The 23,405-nt window shown below is 40.3% G+C and overlaps 1 protein-coding gene across 7 annotated transcripts in view; it reads left to right on the top strand.

Moving 5' to 3' along the window:
* The window catches only part of LOC114148813 (mitogen-activated protein kinase kinase kinase kinase 4-like), a 98,299-nt gene that overhangs the window by 70,603 nt on the left and 4,291 nt on the right, over positions 1 to 23,405 (top strand). For 3 of the 7 annotated variants that reach the window (XM_028024289.1, XM_028024288.1, XM_028024291.1), the window contains 15 exons: positions 3,194 to 3,490; positions 5,095 to 5,201; positions 6,421 to 6,569; positions 6,742 to 6,839; positions 7,410 to 7,588; positions 7,668 to 7,785; positions 8,841 to 9,197; positions 11,154 to 11,268; positions 14,137 to 14,304; positions 15,518 to 15,661; positions 18,936 to 19,070; positions 20,546 to 20,646; positions 20,729 to 20,878; positions 21,021 to 21,180; positions 22,085 to 22,224. In XM_028024289.1, coding sequence (XP_027880090.1) covers positions 3,194 to 3,490; positions 5,095 to 5,201; positions 6,421 to 6,569; positions 6,742 to 6,839; positions 7,410 to 7,588; positions 7,668 to 7,785; positions 8,841 to 9,197; positions 11,154 to 11,268; positions 14,137 to 14,304; positions 15,518 to 15,661; positions 18,936 to 19,070; positions 20,546 to 20,646; positions 20,729 to 20,878; positions 21,021 to 21,180; positions 22,085 to 22,224 — 2,418 coding nt within the window. The remainder of the gene's footprint in view (positions 1 to 3,193; positions 3,491 to 5,094; positions 5,202 to 6,420; positions 6,570 to 6,741; positions 6,840 to 7,409; positions 7,589 to 7,667; positions 7,786 to 8,840; positions 9,198 to 11,153; positions 11,269 to 14,136; positions 14,305 to 15,517; positions 15,662 to 18,935; positions 19,071 to 20,545; positions 20,647 to 20,728; positions 20,879 to 21,020; positions 21,181 to 22,084; positions 22,225 to 23,405) is intronic. The other 4 variants (XM_028024292.1, XM_028024290.1, XM_028024294.1 and 1 more) reach the window with 4 other exon arrangements.

Genomic DNA, 23,405 nt, shown 5'->3' with positions numbered 1-23,405 from the left:
ATGTGGGTTTGTGTCTTAACATTGCCTCTCTTTTCATCCATATAAATATTTAAGATAATTGATTGAAATATTTTTTTTATCTAATCAGATTAGAAAACCTTTTTTTTCTCACTTATACTCCCATAACCCCCATTTATGACGTTACTAGGAGAATAGAGGAGGTAGTTATAACTCCTGGTTTAGACGAAAGATAGGATTCAAACTTTACAACAAGAGGTTGGTTTTAGACATTTTGCTGCCCGGTGGAGTGTTTGTGTGCATGCAGAGTGTTTGTCTTTAAATGCATGTTTGCATGCCAGCCTATGTAAATTTTTTAATAGTACAACTTCATCCTTTTTCTTTTTTTTACAACATTAGTCGTGGAGAGAGCTCCTATACAATTATACGTTAGCTGAAGCTTCAGCTTTATTACAGCTGCAAGCCTAATTATCTGTTAATCAAAGTGAAGTGGCGTTTCTGTCGACGTGTGTCGAGAGTCACGACAGAAATGGATTAAAAATACATTCTGGTAGCTCTGCACAGCAGCATTGACGCAGGAGTAGCTACTGATGGCAGCAAGCAGGACCTTGAAACTTGTTTTTATTCAGCCGTTTGCAAAACTGCATGCATGACAATATTTCTACACGTTACGGCATGTGCAAGAGTTTAATAATGTGGTTAAATTTACATTTTTATAATACTACTGTTGATAAAAGAAAAAAATTATGGCATTAGAGGAGGGGTTTTTTTTCGGCAATCAAAACTGAAATTTTGAGATTAACTTCTCATATTTACAAGTAAAAGCAGGGATATTCTTTGAAGTTGAAAGGTCATAAATTAGCTTGAAAAACACTACAGATTTTCACGATTAAATGCATGAATTTGCAGTGTTGGAACATTACAAAATCAGAAATCTGTAAGAACAACACTGAAGTTCATAGAGATAACAATCAGATGTTTGCGGCAAAATGTCACACAAGTCTTCTAAGGGTTAAGCGTTTAGCTTAGGAGACGTGCATCTGGACATTTTCCAAAGTGTGAGTGTAAGTTTAATAAAAACTTCTCCCGGGTGTAGAGTTGCCATCGCTGCCTCAAACGGTACCCAGAATACACGCCTGAGACAGTGAGGAAGAAGCTACAACATGTCTGCATCACCTGATAAATTTACCATGTTAATAAATATAGGAAAACCTTGTAATACTCAAGAGTTAGAGGGCTAACATTGGAGTTTTAAAATACAGTATTTTTGCTGGTGACCTCTCAAAACTTGTGTGACATGTAAATTATTTTTTGTTCTCCACGTTGAAGGGGCTCTGTAAAGGTTTGGAGCTTTGTTAGTCACGCCTGTGCTAAAACATATTTATATCTTTGGGTGTTAATGTTACATAACACACTTCTGCATCAGATATTGCACTCTGTTTTATAAATATAGCAGATCCCTGGGTTTTTTTTTTTGTTGTTGTTGTTTTTTTGGAAACATCAGTTATTCTTAATCTTCACCCTTACATTTAGGGAGTGAGACTGCTGGTTGCATCTGCTTACTCTTTGGTTTTAAAAGGTTTCTGATACACTGACAAGATTAAGAAGAAGAAGAAGAAGATTTGACCCCAGCTCAAAGTGTCCGATGTACCACCCTTGTAGCCCTTCCCGGATTGAATTAATGTGTGAGAAGGTTAACTACACTGCTTTCCTTTTGCTTCTGCATTATGTCATTTAATTATACTATCAGATTTGAATCCTTACCAGCTGCAAAAGGGAGTTTATGCATATAAAGTAAGGCCCGTCACATGAAGCATTGCAGCTAATATCTCAGCTCCAGTGTAATGCCTTTTATACGCTCATTTAAATATTAATTATACAACATCCTTCTTTATTATTGCTACCATTTTCATAGCGTCAGAGTGAAACCCTGGGAACTGTGTTGTAAGAGGCAGAAAAGCCTCTTGCATGAAGAGGCTTTTCATGTAACCTTGACAGGAAGCTGAACATAAACAAGCGGCCCTCTCTGCTGTGCTGAGGCTGTGCCTCTGGAGCCTTGTCAGGCGAACAGCGTTAGATGAAGTAAATCATTTTAAAACTACAATGTATTATTTTGGAAATTTTAGTTAACAGATTAAACCCTAAGAAGTACATAATTGTAAAATGGGAGGAAAGTGATTCACTAATTTACAAATCACAATGAGTGTGCCATGCCCTTTAGTTTAACCCCTTTACTTTAGTAACCCTAAGTGCAATTCGAAGGCCTCAGAACAAATAGAACCACGAAGACCAAGAATCACAGCATGAAGGACAGCGAAACGGTTGTCGAAAAGGTTAAACCCAGGTTAGGTTAAAAGCAATAGTCCAAGCTTCAAACACCTCACAGTTCATCATCTGAGAAAGAAAAGAACATGGCACATCTGCAAACCTACCAAGGTGCAGGTGCTCGTGCATTAAGCAAAGACGTAGCACAGTCTTTATGGACGAAGAAAGGAAAGTCCAGAATAAGTCACCGTTAGAGAAGACATAGAAAACAAGGGGAAGCCGGTGACACTCGGTGTTTCAGAAATCAAACCCTACCCCATTACCGTAAACACACCATCATGTCGTGGGGATGATTTTCTCCAGGAAAGACAAGGAAGCTGGTCAGAGTGGGTAAGAGAGATGGATGGAGCCAATTCAGGGAGCAAACCTGCTGGTGGCTGGGAAAGATGTGAGACTGCCTTCCAACAAACTGTGAACCAACAGCCAGAGCTACAGTACAATGGTTTGGATTTACTCAAAATATATTCATGTGTTGGGATGAGCCAGTCAAAGTTCAGGCCTCAGTACAATTAAGAATCTGTGGCAAACCTAGAAAATTAATGTTCGCTGATTCAAACATAAGCAGTAGAGACATACCCCAAAGGGCCAACAGTGAAAGGTGGTTCTACAAAACATTGATTAGAAAGTCCAAATACCAATGTGTGCCTTACTTTGGTATTGTATTCGTAAAAATGATTCAATTTCACAATGAGGAACCATTTAGTGTGTGTCTATTACCTTATAAATTACATTGAGGGTAATGATACTTCTCCGGTGAACTGTAATTGCAGTTCATGTCATAGTTCCTCGGCTACAAGATGCTCCAACCTTACAAGACTCTAAGAATGAATGAATACCCCCTCCTTGTTTGGGTTATCTGCATGCAGACTGATCCGTGCTCCCCGTTGTGTTCTGTCTTGTCGTCTAAAAGGTCCGTTCCCATCTGGCTGCTCTCAAGAGCAGCAGCAGTGTGGCCTCGCCAAACTCATCTGCTGCAACCCCACCCGTCATGTCCCGGTCGCACTCCTTCACCGAGCCGCTAACACCTAGCTTTGAAAACTACCACCCACACAAAAGCCATGAACCCCACCAACACCATCATCCTGCATCCTCCTCGTCATCGCCGTCATTCTTACCATCAGCGCCTGCACGCACTGAGCCACAAACCCATCCCCAGTCCAGACCCATGCCCCATGAAAAGGTCCCGTCAGAAGACGGCCCGCCGAGGGTAAGATCGGGCCCCGTGTAGTGTGGTTTAGTGTCGCTGGGGGACTTGATTGGAATTTGCATGTTTTTGTTTTTGATCCAATGAGATGGCAATTCTGGCCTCCAGCATTTTAATGTTAGCGACAGTATTTCATCATCGTATTTGTTGTAGAAAAATGTTTTTGACTTTTTTTTTATGTGTTGATTGAGCAGTCCTCAGCAGATGTGAGCAATTGCATTCCCCCTATTTATGTAAATATTCTTGGAAAGATGGAGACAATATCTGAATTAGCATTAGCTCAAAGAAAGCTAGCTTACTGACAGAGTTGCTGTTAACAGATAGGAGATTTGGGTTTTGTCTTATATTTATTTTCAAGGTGGAATAATTACAAAGTTGACATTTGAAATGGTTTCCAGTCTAAAACGCTTTTATCAGATGCTTTTATATTAGCAAACAGCTTATTAGCATTGCTAGTTGCAATGCTAATAATCTGATTTTGTCTGACTTCCCTGGACAATGTGTCCTTCTCAGATCTCTTAACTGCTTCAAATATTTCTAAATCTATCACGTTCCATGACTGACGGGGGTTGAAAGCTTAAAATCTTAAAACAGAGCAAATTTGTTGCAATATGTTCAGCCTTCTTCTCATCAGCTAAAGTCAGCTCTTTAGAATTGACATCATGTGACAGGCAGCTCCTTCTTTTACCTCCTGTTTTCATCAGGCCATGTTAGCTTACTAGCTAGCACGACAAACTTCTTAGTTCAAAAGCAAAAGTCAAAAGTGAAATAACCAAAGCAACCGAAGTTTAATTTTCGGTTTAATAGATGACATCTCTCTGTAATAATTCTGTCATTTTTCAGGAGCCTCTCATGTTTGCTTTTCTTTTAACGTCGCCTTTCAATACGCTACTGATCCTGAAGCTAGCCAAATTGGTGTTTTCTACCTTCACTAACAACTTTCACTACAAAAACTGTTGTGGTCAGCATGGCCTGGAAGCGTTTCTTGATGCATCTCTACTGTTATGGTGACAACCATAACAATCTGGCTCCTAAAAAGGCTGTGGTTACTAAGAAAATGGTTAACACCAAGACAAGTTTGGACAGTCTGTCTCACCACTTTCCTTCGACTACACTTAGCTGCCTGACCACAAAGACATGGTAAAGCTACACACACAATCTGTACATCGACGTCTACCTAGCTACGCTGTAGAAATATGTTCCTATTTCTCCACCAGTGAACCCAGACTGCTAAGTACAGGCAGAACACTTATTGCTCAGCCCACGAAGACCGAAATCCAGCCTGCAGAGCCAAAGTTAGTTCTTCACCTGCAGATATAAAAACCTGTCATAAAAAAAACCATCACCCTGCCATGTTCCTGTAGTTAGGAGAATTCAGTTACTTCAGCCTTTTGGCTGCAAATATGACTCCTTAGTATTTCTCCTCTCAGGTCAGCTTAGGTATTTTAATGTGTGTGAAACATTTATTTTTTTTGTAAACTCTGACAATGATCAGGACTCCAAATCATAAATCCACATGACCAAGCTGCTGCTGTTGGAGCTCCACAGACTGTGTTCTGCTAATGACGCGTTGATGTGTAAGCCGGTCACTGTTTTTATCACAAAAGGTTCCCGTCAGGACAACATCAAGGTCTCCGGTGTTGTCGAGGCGAGACTCGCCTCATCACCATAGCAACGCCCCACAGAGCAGGGACATGCTCCGAAATGCTGGCAGGTAAACACTGATAGGTGGAGGGTTGTTTTTGGTTTTGTTTTGTTTTTCAGCAGTATGGGAACTTTTTTTTTTTTTTTAGCTTTTGTGTTGTTCTTATTCCCTCATCTTTTCTTACTCCATAGCACTTCTTTCCCACTACTTCAAAAAAAAAAAAACTGAGTTATTAGTGCAAAACACACAAATAGAAGCCTGGAAATTATTTTTAGTTATTATATTATTTGTGGATGTACAATATTCTGTATTCTAGTGGGATTAATGTAAAGTGAAAACAAAAACAAATTGACATAATGCACATTCATATCTAAAAACAATGTAAAACCACTGAACAAGCTTGTAAATTCAATGTAAAACATTCTAGTGGAGCTCGACTGAGTTACAGAAACACGATGTGGCACGTAGTAAGACTTTACTACAAATATATTAAATAACAGTTCCCACCATAATTATTGGCATCCCAGGAGCATAAAGAATAAATCTAAACTTTTTTTTATTTATTTATTTTTTTTACATGATCTATGTATAAAACAACTTTTATGTAGGTGCATGTATTCTTTACAAAATGAGAATAATAGTTTAGGAACAATTCTAAAACTGAATCAGGAGGGGGAAGAAAATGAAGTGTTTTGTGTGGACACCATGGTTCTTTAACATTTATCTCAAGGCTTTCTTTTTTCACATCTTTACCAGAAGTATCAATACCTGTGGAGAATATACATGTTAGTAGAATTAAGCAAACAAAATTAGATGTTAAAGATGTTTTCTTGTAAAACGTTTCCAGGAAATGAGTTTGGATGTTCTTCAGCAGGATTCTCCTTCTGGGTGTGCTGTTGAAAAGTTCCTTAAAATGGATTATTTTTTTATTGAAACTGAAAAACAAAAACAAATGTTAACTTTCTAATGTCAGAAATCTAAACTCCTTCCAGTTAATTATTATTTTTGCTCTTTATTGATCATTTCAAAGTGATTATCTGCACCGTTTTATACTTTTCTGCATCAAGAAATAAAGCAATATGGCACTTAAAGAGCCTTACTTTTATGACTAATTCTTGTAATTAGAGACTTAAAGGTGCATTTAAAAGAAAACAGAATTAGCAAACAAGTCTTAGAAAACTTGAATTCTTTTCTCTAGCATTTTTTGTAGTTGTAAGCATCAAGCCACAGTGTCTCCCCTGCTCGAGGGTCATGTGGTCGTTTCACGCTGCCTCTCTTGCCTCTGCAGTTCGGCAGAGCCGCGGCTCCTGTGGGAACGCGTGGAGAAACTGGTTCCCAAAACGAGCGGTAGTAGCGGCAGCGGAGGCTCCAGTTCCTCCAGCAGCTCCAGTAACTCCAGCTCTCAGTGCGACTCTGGAGAGAGGTTCAGGGCCCGCTGTGAGTTCCCACGCACTTTCAACACCAGATACACGGCAGGCCGAAGCGGAAGCTGTAGATAATCCCGCTTTAGCGAAGAAGCTAGACTAAAACCACACTGGCACATTTTTAAGTTGTAGATACATTTATTTATTTTTTATTCTGACATTACCGCCTCCTCCACCCTCTTCAGCTTCTTCCAAATCGGAGGGCTCGCCCCTCCAGCGACCAGAGAATGCTGGGAAAAAGCCAGAGGAGAGGAGGGACTTGGTCAGGCCGAACAAACCAGCGGTGAGAGCAGAGCCAGAACCGTATAGCGCTCTAGCTGCCTTAGATCTAGAACCTCGAGCTTTGTGGGTTTGTTTGAAATTTTTTGGGTTTTTGTCCCACTCTTCCTGCTCTCCATCCTTGAGCGATCCAATCGGATGTTAGTTGTTGGACTGAGCTGCCTTGCTCCACTTCTTGTTTGACTCCTTTCCCCGCCGGACTCTCTTGGCTGCCATTTTAACCCACGCTTTCTGTAACATTGATGAAGTGATTCACTTTTTCCATCTTTACAGCTCTTTTTTTATGGTTTAATCATTCAAATTAATCCACTAACCTTCTCTCCAGCAGCTCGCAGAGCATCAGCTGTACGATCATTTCTCTCCTCGCATCTGTTTGGCTTCTCATTGGCTGGTTTTACCTCTACAACTACTTCCTCTCCAGCAGCTTGCTGGTTCCTGCTTCACTTAAAGACAATCAATAATACAACATGCTGTCATCTCTGCTAACTACCGGCGTCAAAATGGGGCAAAACTCGCATAAGCAAAAAGAAAATATGTTGAAATGAAGAACTTTTCCACCTTTCTGATCTTGTAGGACCTGACCGCTCTGGCCAAGGAGCTGCGTGCAGTAGACGATGTTCGTCCCCAGAACAAGGTGACGGATTATTCGTCCTCCAGCGAAGACTCGGACACCACCGACGAAGACGACGACGAAGAGGTGGACCAGGAGGCAGGCGAAGAGTCGACGTCTGGCCCAGAGGACTCCAAAGCTGTGTACGTAGCCAGCAGGGCAGACAAGGTGTCCGTCAGCTTAGAAAGCACCAGGGTTTTTAAGCCGCCTTCACTCCCGCAGCTCTTCCAAGCTGAGCAACGGCGAGACGGAGTCGGTGAAAACCATGATAGTCCACGACGAGGGCGAGAACGAAGCAGGAACGACTCGATGCAAAGACAGCACGCTGGTTGTCAGACAGGTACCGGCCGAGTGAGGAGGGAAAAGAAAAGAAAACAAAAACATTTATTTACTGCACGCCTTCTGTTTTTACCATCATGCTGTTGTTTTTTATTCCTATCCCCAGTGTTCTTTCATTTTGTTTGTATGTTGTTGATTATTTTCTGTTCTTACATACTTTGCAGTTGTGATGACAGGAAAAGCCTAACATTTAAAGCCAATTGCAGAATTTTTTTTTATTTAAAATGAAACCAACAAAAAAAAATCTTGTAATAAAACTAAATTCTTTATGTAATACAGGTAAGGTGACATTACCTTTTCAAGGGATGCAAACATCCTTTAACCATTTTTCACATTTCTTCATGTTACAACCACCACTTGCAGGTGGCATCCATCTGTACTCAGTTCCAGGTCAAAACGATGCTGTTTCGACCCGTTTTGACCAACTAGAGCCTCCGTTTTTATTGTCTTTTTCTTTTTAAATGATTGAAAGATCATTTAAAAAGATTGAAATAAGATCTTCAGTGAACGTCAAGTTTCACGTTTTGCCACAAATTCTCAAGTGGGCTGCGGTCCGGACTTTAACTGGACCATTTTAGCATGAGCGTGCTTTGATTTAAGCTACCATATTGTCTGGTGTCGCATCAATAGCCGTATTCATGCGTGATTTTAATTTCGTTTCTCATAAAATGGAAACGCCGCAATTGCGAAATTGTCTGTTTTTTTGACATCAGGAGAGTGTTGACAAAGATTTACTCACATTTGTAATGGAAATGCAGCTTCTAAGGTCTGTGGTTGTAACATGACATGTGAAAAAGGTCATCTTACCATTTTCATGCACCGTAAATGTCAATCCGGCGACAAAAGACGACTGCTGCAGTTTTAAATAGTTCCAAGGATGAGCAGAGTTAACTTCAGAGTCTAACCCAATAACAAGCTACTAACCAGAGTTTTTCTTTTCACCTGTAGATTAGCCACTGTAGCTTGCCCTTCGCTCCAGCTAACACGTTCCCGTCCCCTGAGCTCATCAGGAACACACATAGACCCACAGTTGTCTACCCCTCTTTCTACTTCCAGAGCGCAGGTGACAACAGAAAGCGCACGGCCCCCACGTCGGGCCAAACGCAGACCCTTAGCCTGCTCGCGGGCTTCCCTCCGAGCCCCGGCTCGGCGCCTGCGCAGGGACTCATCTTCCACACCCCCAGCCCCCCACACCAACACCACCACCACCATCACCACCACCATCACCCCACGCAGCACCCTGACCGGAACGGCTTTGCCGGCCGCATCCATCACCTCCCAGACCTGATCCAGCAGAGCCACCACTCCTCCCCTTCCTCCTCTGCATCCAGCTCCCCTTCTTCTTCCAGCCTTGCCAGTCCCTCCGCCATGTCCCCCCAGAGCCCGCTGGAGAAGCTCGGCATTCTGGCAGAGGTACGTCACCCAGCCCCGGCGCCAGCAGAGCCGGGCAGACAGCGGCGTAGTCCAGACACGAACGGCTTGTTGGGACCCCTGGTGAAGATGTGTGAAAAGCCTTCAGATAAATTTGGCTTTTATTGCAGCTGCATAATCTGACACAGACAAATTTAGAAAAAACAACAACTTTAATGTCAGTACATTAACTCATTTATGGAAAAAAAGATGCTATTAAGCAATAATTATTGGCACATTTATTGATATTCCTGCTTTCAAAGCCTTGTGCAACGTCTCTTACTGATACAAGAGCGCTTAGTGCAATCTTCACAATGTTGGGGCATACAGAGCGAGGGCTTTATGAACCGTTTCTGACTTGATTGGACCATATTCCTTTAATCATTATCCCATTGAAAGACCCAGTGACAACATATTACATTTTCTGGCACATTCTGCACTTTTAACCGCTTTGTTGCTGAAATGTGCTACACAAATAAACTTGATTTCTATATAAAATCTTGACATACTCCAAAATATAGTAAGCTTTTGAAATCACAGTCGGTGTGCAGCATGACATATCCTCCACCGTGCTTAACAAGTGGCTGCCATACATGTTATTTTATGCCAAATCCACCTGGAGTGTTTGCTGCTGTGAGTCTCCGTCTTAGATTATTTATTTATTTTTTCTAGAATCACTACTGAACAAGTAATATGTTTGTTTCGAGCATTTTGTTTATTTTGGTGACTCCAAATGCCGCTTATCTTCCCAGAAACTTTATCTTCCTCCTACATTCGAAATTCAATTCGATTCAAAATTCAGAACTACTTTATTGATCCCAAAGGGAAATTAAATGTTGTTGGACCTCAAATTATTCAAAATTATTTAAAGAGTTGTTGGATCTCCTGTAGCGGTCTGTATTCCAACGAATTTGAAGAAGCCTCTGACAGAAGACACATTGTTTTTCTATGACATCCAGCTGTTCATGACAGTAAAATTCTCTTGATTTTATGTAAACTCTTTCTTTGCGCTGTGATGTCAAGACGTGATCATGTCACATCTACACCAAAAGTAAACAGTAGTTATCGGATTACCAATTAGAAGTACCTCAAAATTATGATCAGCTTTATAAACTATAGAACAGTTTTGTTTATATTGGTTGTTCACGGTGCCAATAACTGTCGCTCATTAATAAGTTTGTAAATTTTTTTGTTACAAATGTTTACATTCTTTCCCACCAAACAAGCGTGGACAAAGATTAAAGTTTGGATTCTTGCTGCTACAATAAAAGGTGGATTCATTTTCACACATATTTGCCAGGAGGCCAACATGTTCGGATTTTAGATCGCAAATAAAGCGAGAAAAACTAATTACAGAGTTTTTATCAGAACAGTGCCCTCTACTTTCCACTACTTCACCACTCCTCTGGGGGAAATTTGGAAATATGATTGAATGCTGTTTTTTTTTAAGCAAAATTAATCCAGGTGAAAAGATCTATCGTCACTGGACTATTGATTACAGTTCCTCCTGAGACAGTGTGTGTGCTTCTGATGAAAATATGACCAGGAACTTCTACTGTGTGTCTCATCATCTATCTTAATGTTGCCTATTTTCAGCAAACGGTTCGTTCTTATATTCCCCAGACAGTAGCTCATAGCACACAAGCCAGTAAACAGTACAACGGCAAGTATGCTTTCAATCCACGGAAAAAAAATCTACATTTGTTTCCCTTTTGTGTCATTGTTTTCCACTTAGTCACCCACATCCATATAGTTTTCTTTTTCTTTTACCTTTTATTGTTTTATTTTTGTACCCCTGGATTGCATTGCCCATTATGTTTGCATGAAACATACAGAAACGCGTGTCATGTTAGCTAGTCTTCATGAATGCAGTTTTACTTTTGGTCCTTAAAAAACCCCCAACCATCCATGATTAATCAGTGATTGATCATTTTTTAATACCTCCTTTTCCCTGAATAGAGCCAGTCGAGTAACAACATGCAGAAACACAAGTCCTCTTCGTCTTTCACGCCGTTCATTGACCCACGCCTCCTCCAAGTGTCTCCATCGACTGGCAGCGCCCTCAACAATGTCGGTAGGTGTCCGGATCATTTTTACACGGCATGCTGATTAAAAACTGATTTAAATAAACCAGTTTCCTCTGTCGCTTAGTGACCACTTCAGGTCACTAAGTGACCTGAAGGAGGTAATTATTTAAACACAAAATCTTACCAAGTATTTTTGATCTAGTTTCTAGTGCAAATACGACAAAACTAACTTACTTGTAACTTTTCAGGAGGATATAGAGGCTTGCTTTGAGTAAATAATTCCTTAATATTGATGAAAAAGTACTAGTTTCATTGGCAGATATAACAAGATATTTTCCCCATGTTATAAGTGAAATAATCTGCCGGTGGAACTAGGAAATGTGTTTTTGTTTTTCATAATAATGCTCAGTAAGATGCTACATAACTGAGAGAGCAGTCTGCTAAGCGTCGTTGAAGAATTTGATCTCGTTATGATCCCCGAGGTCCGTCCCTCTGCTTTGGTTTTATCTGAGGTCAAACAGAGAGTTTCCTCTGTTCTTTGATCAAACGGATCCTCCTTAATTTAGTTTCTGACCAGTCAGCCTCTCTCCTGAGTTACTCGCTGCTTCCAGCTGCACGTATGATCTCCGGTTGGGAACCAAAATCAGAACCAGATGCTTTGAACTCCAAAGGTTAGAAGCTGAGTGTGTGAGACCTTCCCAGAAATAAACCGTACAGACTCGGCTTGGTAATTTGGACTCTGCCGAGTTCATAGGGTTTAAAATCCACCCCAGTTTACAAACAAAACACTCTTATCGCAGCGGCCCTCGTGTTTCCATCACCGTCATGCTGCTGTGATCGAGGCCAACTGTTAAGGACCGGTATGCCGAGTCCCTGCCTCCTCTAATGCGGCTGGTGACCAGCCAGTGACCTCTGCTGTACGTTGATTTAATTGTTCAGATCTCCAAACATTTCTAGAAAGCAGCGGTGAAACAGATGAGAGCCGCTCACTCCCAAGGGTTGATCCTGTCTGTAATCACTGAAAGCACTCTCAACATTTTCCATATCGAACTCATAATCCTCTGATCATATCAGTTTTCCAGATGCTGTTTTAAAAGAACATTTTCTGCCTCTAGTTCACCGTATAGCCAGGGTGTCCAAAGTGTGAACATTTGCGACCCTCTAAATGATTTTGCGCAATCCTTGACCACAAAAAGAAATGCACAAACTTGGTTTTCCTTGGATGGAGTTTTAAAAGAAAAATAATCTTGCAAAGTAAATGTCAGTGCCTTTCAAAAGCAAAATACATATCTTCTAAAAGTGGAAGGTACAACACAAAGTATTTATCTTTTGTCATGTGTGTTTTGGAAATAGGGCCACAAACATCATGTGGTTTTTACTCAACAGCAGATTTTGCTGCACCCATTTGGTAAACTTGGCTAAATAAAGCAAGATGTTTTCCAAAGAACGAGCGACCGATATCTTGTCATGCTGACTGCGTATCCATAAAAAGTCTTACATTTGTGTACCTAAACATAAGGCCTTAAAATGTTTTAAATTCATTGTAAAACAGTAAGTTGTTAATCACAGGTCTTAAATGTTGCCGTGGCAGGACTGTTTAATAAACTACATATATTCTTTGTAGTTTTCTTTTTTCTTGCGGATCTTTACTGTTATGTGAAACTTTTGAGTCGCGCGCAGACATTTTCAGTGCATTCTGCGGCTGAAAGCCATTGCTTCTACCACTATACCAGTGTCTTTGCAAGATAGCTAGCAACGGTAAAGTTAGCTAGCTTCATAACATGCATTGGGTAAGTGCAAATATATCAGCAGTTGACTAGATGATCTTCGTCTTTGTCATGGCTCATTTCTTATTTTTTAACCCTTACAATTAATTCATTTACGATTTCCCTTTGAAGATTTTTGTCGCGATTAAAGTCTTAAATTGCATTCACAGTGGTCTTAATAAGTCTTTAATTTGAGTTGGTGAAAATCGGTTGAGAATACACACAATAAAAGATGCAGAAAACAACTGGTGTTCTTGAGATTTATGTATCAGATGTTCAGTGAGCCCTCGCTATAACGCGGTTCACCTTTCACGGCCTCGTTGCTTCGCGGGGATTTTTGTGCAGTTTTTTTTTTCACAGTGCATTGTGTTCTGCGTCCTGATTGGCTAAACAGTCTCCGTGCTTCTTCTCTACCTGTGTGCCAATAACTTTACGGTATTTAAATATACAGCTTGGCAAATTCTGGCAAATATTTTTGCCCAGAAGAAAAAAGAGCGACAACAACAACTACCGATAACAACTATGTTCTTCTCTAGAAAAAACACACCTGCACCACAGGCTTCAGAAGAAAAAGCCACTAGAGAGTGAAGTCAGGCCGCAGCGTCACAGTCAGAGGAACAGTGAAATACGCCAGTCACAATTTGTCCTACTGTACTTCGTATTGACGACTAAAATGATTATTTTACTGTAGTTATTTGTAAGAAAGCATTATATTTGTTAAAAAAACAGGTTTTGTTCTTTGGTTTCAATGTAGAGCATTTAATTATGCTGTATAATAATTGTAAAAAATAAAGGTAACTACTTCAGGATTTCGCCTATCACAAGTTTTTTTCGGAACCCAACTTCTGCAAAAAACGAGGGTTCACTGTACTGTACATGGGTTTGCAGCACCCTTTTCTACAGAAACCAGACTTATTTGTTTTATTTGAAAATTTGGTTTTGTTTATAATTGTCCAGGTGAAAGGGGAAAAATTTTAAATACTTTATTTTAAACAAAACTAGCAAAAAAATTTTTTTTAAAAAAAAGATCAACATTTTATGGCCCTCAATTACTTTCCACTTGAAGAAAACGCTTTTCTAACGGATCCTCACCCCGTCAGGTAAATTCATTTCACCGTCCTACCTGAGCCCTTCCCTTTGACCTTTTAGGCTACGCGAACGACGCCCGGCTGGCGGAGGCGCTGAGGGCCGACCCGTCCCGGAAAGGCTCTGTGGTCAACGTCAACCCGGTCAACACCCGCCCTCAGAGCGACACGCCGGAGATCCGCAAGTACAAGAAGAGGTTCAACTCCGAGATCCTGTGTGCCGCACTTTGGGGTAAAGGTCGTCTGTTTTGGATGGGGGAATGAGTGTCCTGTTAGTTCTGTAGAAGAGAGGAAAGTTGTGAGGGGAAAATGCAGAAGTCATGTTTACGTCTTCACCACAGGGTGTCAGCAAAGCCCTGATAGGAAGAGCTGCTGTGTTTCTCACGTGGAGAGTCCAGTAATCACTGCTGTCGCACGACAATGTGTTGCTTGGAAACAATTCACTGTCATTAAAGATTTTTTAAAAATTGACAGTAAGGTCATTTTGGATTATTTTCAATTTTAGAAGAATAACATAACAAAAATGTTCTGTACTTTCCAAGAATATCCATATGCCTTGAACTCTTTTTCCTTTGGTCCCATTACCAACAAACTTAAATGTATTTTATTAAGATTTGGAAGAAAAATGATGTATGGCAGGGGTATCAAACTCCAGTCCTTAAGGGCCGCTGTCCTGCAACTTTTAGATGTGCCTCTGCTGCACCACACCTGAGTAGAATAATTAGGTCATTAAGGCTCTGGAGAACTGATCTACACAAGGAGGAGGTAATTAAGCCATTTCATTCCAGTGTTTTATACCTGTGGCACATCTAAAAACTGCAGGACAGCGGCCCTTGAGGCCTGGAGTTTGACACCTGTGATGTATGGTATTCACATCTTCTTATAAAAACATTCTTAATGGTGCAACTAGTAGTTGTACGTTCCACCCATCTGACAGGTGAGCGGCAAAAAAAAAGTTATTGGTGACGCAGTAAAAATGTGAAAGACGCGTAACCTTTTTGCCCACATGAAACATGGTGGTGGCAGCATCATGCTGTGTGGATGCTTTACCTCACCTGACCGTAATCCAATTCTGAATTTATACCAAGACCAAAATACTGATTTATTTTGCTAAAACCCAGCAGAGATGTATCACTAAAGGCATCCACAAAGCATTGAGGCTGGTTAGAGAAAAATCCACACGTTTCAGTTTTTTTTTTTTTTTTTTAAAAGCAATGCGGAAAAGTCGCCTTTATGTTGGTCTGTCACCTAAAACCAGAATAACATAACAGATGTTTTTGCTCAAAAAGCAGATTGTTTGTATTGTGACCCTGCAGCGAAGCCTGCAAGTTCACAAAACCCGCATTAAAGATTGGTACAATGCCACAGAAGACATTCTGTGATTCAGTGCAGGATTACCAGGTGGGATATTCTCCTTGACGTACATTTCTGTCTCTGTGTTCAAGGCGTGAACCTGTTGGTGGGAACAGAGAGCGGCCTGATGCTGCTGGATCGCAGCGGTCAGGGGAAAGTTTACCCTCTGATCAACCGGCGGCGCTTCCAGCAGATGGACGTCCTCGAGGGACTCAACGTCCTCGTCACTATATCAGGTGAACGTCCTTCACAGAAGGTACAAAAAAACGCAAAGGTTTTGCTTTTTAGGTGGCAAGGTCTTTGCAGGTACAGAGTGTCCACACACACTTAAGAAGTCTTAAATTCACAAATGTAAAATTAAAACCTTAAAATGTCTCGTATTCGTTTTAAAAAGTGAGTTGCTCTGTAATATAAGACAAAATTTAAGACTATTCTTAAATATCACGTATTTAAGAATGGTCTATTCTTAAATACTATTCAATATCATGTATTTTGTTTTTTTATTTTTGTTTTTCCTGGGACTTTTCTGTCAGGCGAAAGTTTGCGTCCCTCTGACTCCTTCATTGCCTTGAGACGGTTGAGGCTGCTGTCAAATAGCTACTAATTTCCCCCTTACTAGCTAGCAGGCCTTTTTTTTTTTTTTGACTCTATTTCTCAGTGCAAATTTATCTGCAGTTGACTGAATGAATTTTGTACATTACTGTCAATATACAGTACAAACCAAAAGTTTGGACACACCTTCTAATTCAATGGGTTTTCTTTATTTTCATGACTATTTATAAGGCAAGAAATCCCACTTATTAACCTAACAGGGCAGGTTGACCTATGAAGTGAAAACCATTTCAGGTGACGACCTCTTGAAGCTCATCAAGAAAATGCAGAGTGTGTGCAAAGCAGTAATCACAGCAAAAGGTTGCTACTTTGAAGAAACTAGAATATAAGGAGTATTTTCAGTTGTTTTACACATTTTTGTTTAGTGCATATTTCCACATGTGTTATTCATAGTTTTGATGCCTTCAGTGTGAATCTACAATGTCAATAGTCATGAAAATAAAGGAAACTCATTGAATTAAAAGGTGTGTCCAAACTTTTGGTCTGTACTGTATGTCTTCAATTCCATTCAGAGAGGTCCTTAAAAGTCTTAAATTTGAGTATGTGAAACTCGCAGAAACCCTGGGTTAAGTTGAAGACCAGGACAATGACACAGACTGATGCTTGGAGACTGAAAATGCAGATAAGCTATAATTGACTCTGAGACATAAAATTAGTTTCACTTCCTTTTCTCTGTCTCCTTTTGTCCAGTCTGCTTCTCTCTTTGAACTATTTTCACACACACTCCTGCAAGTGCAAGCAAAACGTGCAGCATTCTGTATTCCTTCATGACAAAAGCGTTCTCGTGTAGAAACAAAGCGTTCGCAAATGAAGCAAAGACGCCCGTGAGTTTCGGGCCAATTTAAGCCCAATATTCTCAGACTGAAAGTCCATCCGCATCCCTACTTCTCCTCTTTCTCAATAGCCCACACGCGGTGTCACAACATACATTTTCAGCTCAGCGGATGTTGCGTGAGGAGCATGTCGTGTGCGTATTCGCTTTGTGATTCTGACACACAGCCGAGCTTTTCCATGATGGAAGGAAACGCGGCAGGGTTGCACACACACGTCCATGTCCTTCTGTGAAACCCGTTTGCATTTCCGACATGTAAAAATAATTTACACGTCATGGACGGTTCTCAGCTCGTCGGGACGTGTGAAAGAATTTCTGCGAGTTAGGCCACATCCTGACGTACTGATGTTATGAGACTGCCAGGAGACAACGTAAATAAAGGCCGTACAATTTAAGCGAAGGTGATTTAATGCAACTTGGACGTTTCTGATCACGAAAATCAGATATTCTGCAATTCGGCAACGTCACCAGAACATTCTTAAATTAGAAGAGACGCATGTGGCGTCTTTAGAGCGTCCAAAAGACACAGCGAAACAACAAAAATATTTACATTTCACATATTTTTATGCATTTTGCATCCATTTCGATTTTTCTTATTGGTTAGTCATTTAGATATAATGTCATGCCAGACAGTCACACATTAAAATGCTTTGACCATCCAGCCTGCAAGCCAGGAAATGCCTCTTGTCACAACTTCCTCTGAGTTCCAGGACCTTGACGACAAAGTTCCTAATAACTTCTGTGAACAGCTAAACTTGCCAAATACATTTTTGGAAAGCATAATTTTAATGCACGACACTGGAATTACACAGCCTAGCAGATATTGCTTCAAACTTGTCCTTTGCAGTTGCAGTTTTGCATATATTGATTTTGTGATGACAAACGTGAGTCACTGTATTTTGCAGCTGTTTATGCTCCTTTTAAACAATTTTTGCTACCCTGAACGATCTCGTCCAAGAATATAAAACTGGCAAACTGCCTGAATACCTACTGCATCTGCAGCTTTGTTCCCATTGACCATATAACTAAGCAATTTGACATTTCGAGAATAAATTTGCTTAATTGAAATGAGCCAACTGTAAAAGAGACTCATTTTTGAATAGGAAGTTTTGGCACCAGCATGAGGTGGCTGTATCAAAATTAGTGTATTTTGCAGAACTGCAATGGAAATGCTTTTTTTTTTTTTTGCATCCCACGAAACGGGATGTTACTACTGCCAGAGGTTCCCATAACGTCCCTGTTAAAATCCCATGGAAATTGAAGGAATTACAAACTTAATTATCTCAATGAAGTTTGTAGTTGAAGCAACCTTTATCTGATTTTTAGCTAAAGTGAAGACACAAAGTGTGTCATGGCCATTTATGTAAAAGTTTTGTAGTTTATAATTTCTACCAATTTTGTTTTGTTCTTTGGGTAGTGGGAATATATTTAAGTTAATTTAGAATCAAAATTTGTAATTAATTTTTATATTTGGAATTATTTAGATTACGCTGTTAACACACTGGGTGCTGGGTGGATTGTTTGGTGGATTGTTTGGTGAATGTCTGGTGTGGACGGGAGGTTTTTGTAGAATGATTTTTTGACCACTTGAATACTTGAACACTTGAACATTAAATCGAGAGTATTTTTCATTTCAACTAAGTTACAAGACCTTTTATTTCAACTTTAACAATAAATGAATCAAGTAAAAGTGCGTCCAAATCCCAAACCACCCGTTACCACCCACAGCCTTTATTGGAGTTTATTTTTGCTTTTTTGGAACGAAAGGCTGCGACAAAGTGCTATGTTTACACTGTTGGTGTGTTTTATGCACAGAAAGAAATATTTTTTAGACTCCGACATTTTACAGAAATGGATGATCAAGGGGAAAACAGTCGATCTCATCCACAAAGGTTTTGATCAGTTCATCTCAACCAATTTCTCTGCTGTGCTGATTTTACACACATCGATACTCTGATGTCAACATGTATCTTGCGTTATAGACGGCATGTCGTGTAAATGTTAGCTTAGATCACAGTAATAAAAATCTTTTCTTCCTTCCTTCTTCCATTCCTGCTCCATTTCAGGTAAAAAGAACAAGCTGCGTGTCTACTACCTATCCTGGCTGAGGAACAAGATCCTTCACAACGACCCTGAGGTGGAGAAGAAACAGGGCTGGACCACCGTAGGGGATCTGGAAGGCTGTGTTCACTACAAAGTTGGTACGTAAGATTAAACGAGGAATGTTAAGAATTTCATCTCTAGGAGTGTCCATAAATATTGTCTTCTAAATGAGGATTACCGGTATATGATTTTCCCTCTGTGGCTTAGTTTCAGCCAAAGCTAATTTCAGATGCTTCACAGGTTGCATTAAGTTCACTTGTTTAGTCTTTTAAGGCACACACACTCACCCAATCCTTGGTTAAAGCTCGTTGATGCACAGATTAGGTTAAGATTCCTAATTTGTGAATTGCCAACATGTCACCAACACATTTTCCCAGAGATACACAGCGATCTAAGACGCTGACGAAATATTAGTAACGTTTCATCCTCACCCCTCCGTTATGAAATACTGTCTCATTAATCGTTAATCTGACCGCCTGTGGATTCAAACGGGAGACTCCAGGTTTATAAACTCACCCGATGATACAGAGCGGGTTTATGTGTCCGAGGCAGGCATGTCACCGATAAATAACAGGCGGGAAAACCTCGATTAGGAAATTTTATTTCAGTGGCAACCGAGAGGGCATGCAGCCACGCAGTCCTGTCTAAAATGCAGAATGTCCTTGGTGATTTTAGTGCCACTGAGCACTTCCTGTTGGAAACTCCACTCTCTCTACTGGAGCTGTCGACAAATATATTTCCCAGCAAAAATCTCGAGTTGATGTCGGTTGGTGCATTTCTCGAATTAACACATGTGGAAAGAAGGGGACTATCTATTGGATATTTCACAACACACAAAGTATTAAGTATTCTTCATTTCTCCTAAATAGTTTATTAAAAGGTTTGATAGGTCAAAAATGATGATTGTTAGCTTTGATATGTTGTGTTGTTCATTTGCTAAAAGGTAGAAATCTTTCATTTGCAAAAGCATATAATCAGCAGACTTTGTTTTGGATGCAGCCTACAAAGCTCAAACACGTCTGCTCTTAAGAATGCTGTATTTCTCCTGCTCTGGATGGAGTGTAGGTAAATAAACTTTCCCACAAACTCTTGCATTAAACCTCATTTAAATTTGCGCAGGCTGCATCAGTGCAGATACTCGGAGATTTTTCAGGAGCAGATTTATCTTTTTCGTCCAGTGTCGGAGCTGGGAAGACGTGCAAACTCAGGTTTGCACACATTTGACAAAACAAAAGCCTATGAGAATTTGCCGCTAACGTGCTAATAGCAGAGCTAGCTTTTCGCTTAGCCCTTAAGCTAACTTTGAAAACCTTCAATTAGCTTCAAAATGTTGAATACTAAAGCACTGTTTTGTAAACTTTCAGTTGATTGAATTCAAGCTATGTCCACCATGAAAAAAGGAACAATACATTAAAAATAGTGATTGCATGTGAACTATAATCTAGTTAGTTTGACAAGATATGAATCGTCTGAGCAGATAAGCTTTAACCAAGCAGCATGTACTGGACCAAAAAATTGTCCTTTTGCTTCTTTGTGTCGTCCTGCTTGTTCATTTAAATGTTTATTTTCCCAGTAAAATATGAGAGGATCAAGTTCTTGGTTCTGGCTCTGAAGAACTCGGTGGAGGTCTACGCCTGGGCGCCCAAACCCTACCATAAGTTCATGGCCTTCAAGGTACAGAACTGATTGGGAAAGCTATAGCTGACAGCTGAGCCGCTAGTTTGTTTGTCTGAACTCAAATTATTGTCTTCAACAGTCTTTCGGTGACCTGGTGCACAAGCCCCTGCTGGTTGACCTCACTGTGGAGGAAGGGCAAAGGTTAAAGGTCATCTACGGCTCCTGCTCAGGCTTCCACGCCGTCGACGTCGACTCCGGTGCGGTCTACGACATCTACCTGCCAACCCACGTAAGAAACTCCCCGACATGGTGAACGGCTTAGCCACCATGCTGTAGAGCAGCAGTTTCTCACTTCTTTGCTTAATGCTGGGTAATAAAGTTGCTGAGACCGATGGTCAAACGCACACATCTTCTGATTTCTGTGCCTTCAGATCCAGAACAACATACAGTCTCACGCCATCATCATCCTCCCCAACACCGACGGCATCGAGCTGCTGGTGTGCTACGAGGACGAGGGGGTTTACGTCAACACCTACGGGCGCATCACCAAGGACGTGGTGCTGCAGTGGGGGGAGATGCCCACCTCAGTGGGTGAGTCGCTATGGCAATGACTCCACAACAGTGGTGGGCACGGCTCCGCTAAGGCGCTAATAACTGAGCTAGCTTTTCATTCAACGCTTTAGCCTTTTTGCCAACTTTGAAAACCTTTAGTTTCCCCTGAATTAACTTCTCAGCATAAATTCTAGAGCACTAATTTATTTTGGCTGTCTTGTAAAATTTCAGTTGAATAAAATTCGATGTCTGTGCTGAAGTTTTGGTTATCGACTGATGAGAATGCTTCAAGTAGCTAGATGTTTATTTTGAAGTGGATGAAGACACACCCTCCACTCATGATGCGGTGCAACAAATGATGTTTATTATTATTGTCTTGTACCCAGAATGCATCTCCGTAGAACCACACCCTGTCCTTGAGTAAACAGTTTAAAATCTACTGGATGTCCATTGTGATTTCTGACCGAATCCCTGCTGTGGTCAGATTGGCAAAACCAGCAACAGAGTTAGCAATTCTCAAAACGATATTAAGCTATAAAAGTGTGACTTGCTAAAGCGTAACCGTACATGTAGGTGTAAAAAAACAAATTTGAACCTGCAACGTGTGTTGCAACACATGTTGTGTCATTGACACATGGGTAATTTTGTTGGTTGTATTTAGCACCTTAGCAATAGCATCTGCTAAATACCATATGTGTATAACTCTTTATCGCTGGCGGAACTTATGTTTACTAATACTTCAAGGTTGGAGCAACTAACTTTTTTTAGTTGAACACTTCTGCTACACAATAAATAAACAAGCATGTATGTACATTTATCTGCACCCTTCTACATTTTTATCTACCTGCTTCAATTTTTAGCTGTTAGTACTACTAAGTATGTGTTCACTTTAACCCTATACTTCTAAAAACTTTGGTGTATTAACTTGTAAATCTCTCCTCAGCCTACATTCGCTCCAACCAGATCATGGGCTGGGGCGAGAAGGCCATAGAGATCCGCTCAGTGGAGACTGGTCACCTGGATGGAGTCTTTATGCATAAGAGAGCCCAGAGACTCAAGTTCCTCTGCGAAAGAAACGATAAGGTGAGAACGAATGATGGCATAAATGCAAGGGGAAAAAAAAGACTTCATATCCTACAAAATCTTTTCACCTTTTGTTTCCTAACAACCACAAACTTGAACACATCATGTTGAGATTTGATGTGATAAACTGAAACAAAGTTGAAGTTGATTGGAAATTTGAAGGAAAGTGCTTCGCTCATGTTTTACAAATACAGATTTTAAAGCTCGTTGCCAAGCCTCCATTTGCAAAATAGATCAAGCTCAGCCACAGTAGGCCTGTGGACGATGGATTGTCCCAGTAATTATTGCGATGATTGATATCATTTTTTTATACCAATTTAAAGTAATATATGGCATAATAATTCAAGATTGCCCTCTAAAAGATAAACTTTAATTTTGCACATGCTGAACACTGGAATTGGAAGATCATTCAATCCAAAATGAAACACAGTAACCAAAAACAATAAAAGCACTTACAACCAAAACCATGAATAAAAGTCTCTGTAGACAAAATTGCCCTTTAAAAAAATATTAATCATGAGAATGGAAATGATGAAGCTCATTTTAATTTACTTCCCTAAATCGGACTGAGGATTAAATTACACACAAGGGAATTTTATGTAGGAGGCATCAGAGTAAAAAGGGGCTGAATAGAAATGGCCACAACATCTTTCAGATTTTTATTTGTCAAGACATTCAAAAGCATGAATTTTCTGCCCTCTATTTCGCAATTATGCACTACCGTACTTTGTGTTGCTCTATCAAATAAAATCCCAATTTGAAATTTGTGGTTGTAAAGTGACCAAATGCAAGAAAGTTAATGAGGTTTGAATGGCGGATGTGAAGAGGTTTGATTCCAGATTACATCACATGTCCTTGCTTTGGCTGCATGGCTGTGCTGACATGACTGCAGGACGTTCCAGAGTTGCACCGAAACTTGTTCTCTGAAACTTTCTGCTGCTGAATTTGGCTCCGTATTTCAACTTGCTGTATAAAAAACCAAATATAACAAAGGACCAAGTCGCACATACAAATGCTAATATTGAACCCAATCTGCAGAGGATCACATGTGTAAGCCGTGAAACTGAAATGATTTTCTACATTTTCAGCCAGTGTTGGCTCAGCTGTGTCCAAATTGCCCAAGTTTCTCTTCTCTCTTTTCTGAATTTACTTCCCGTTTGTCCAGAGAAAAAAGCCAAGTG

The sequence above is a fragment of the Xiphophorus couchianus genome, chromosome 7, assembly GCF_001444195.1.
Source record: "Xiphophorus couchianus chromosome 7, X_couchianus-1.0, whole genome shotgun sequence".
Lineage (NCBI taxonomy): Eukaryota > Metazoa > Chordata > Actinopteri > Cyprinodontiformes > Poeciliidae > Xiphophorus > Xiphophorus couchianus.
Note: the sequence above shows the minus strand (reverse complement) of the source record. Positions and strands in the feature narration are given on the sequence as shown.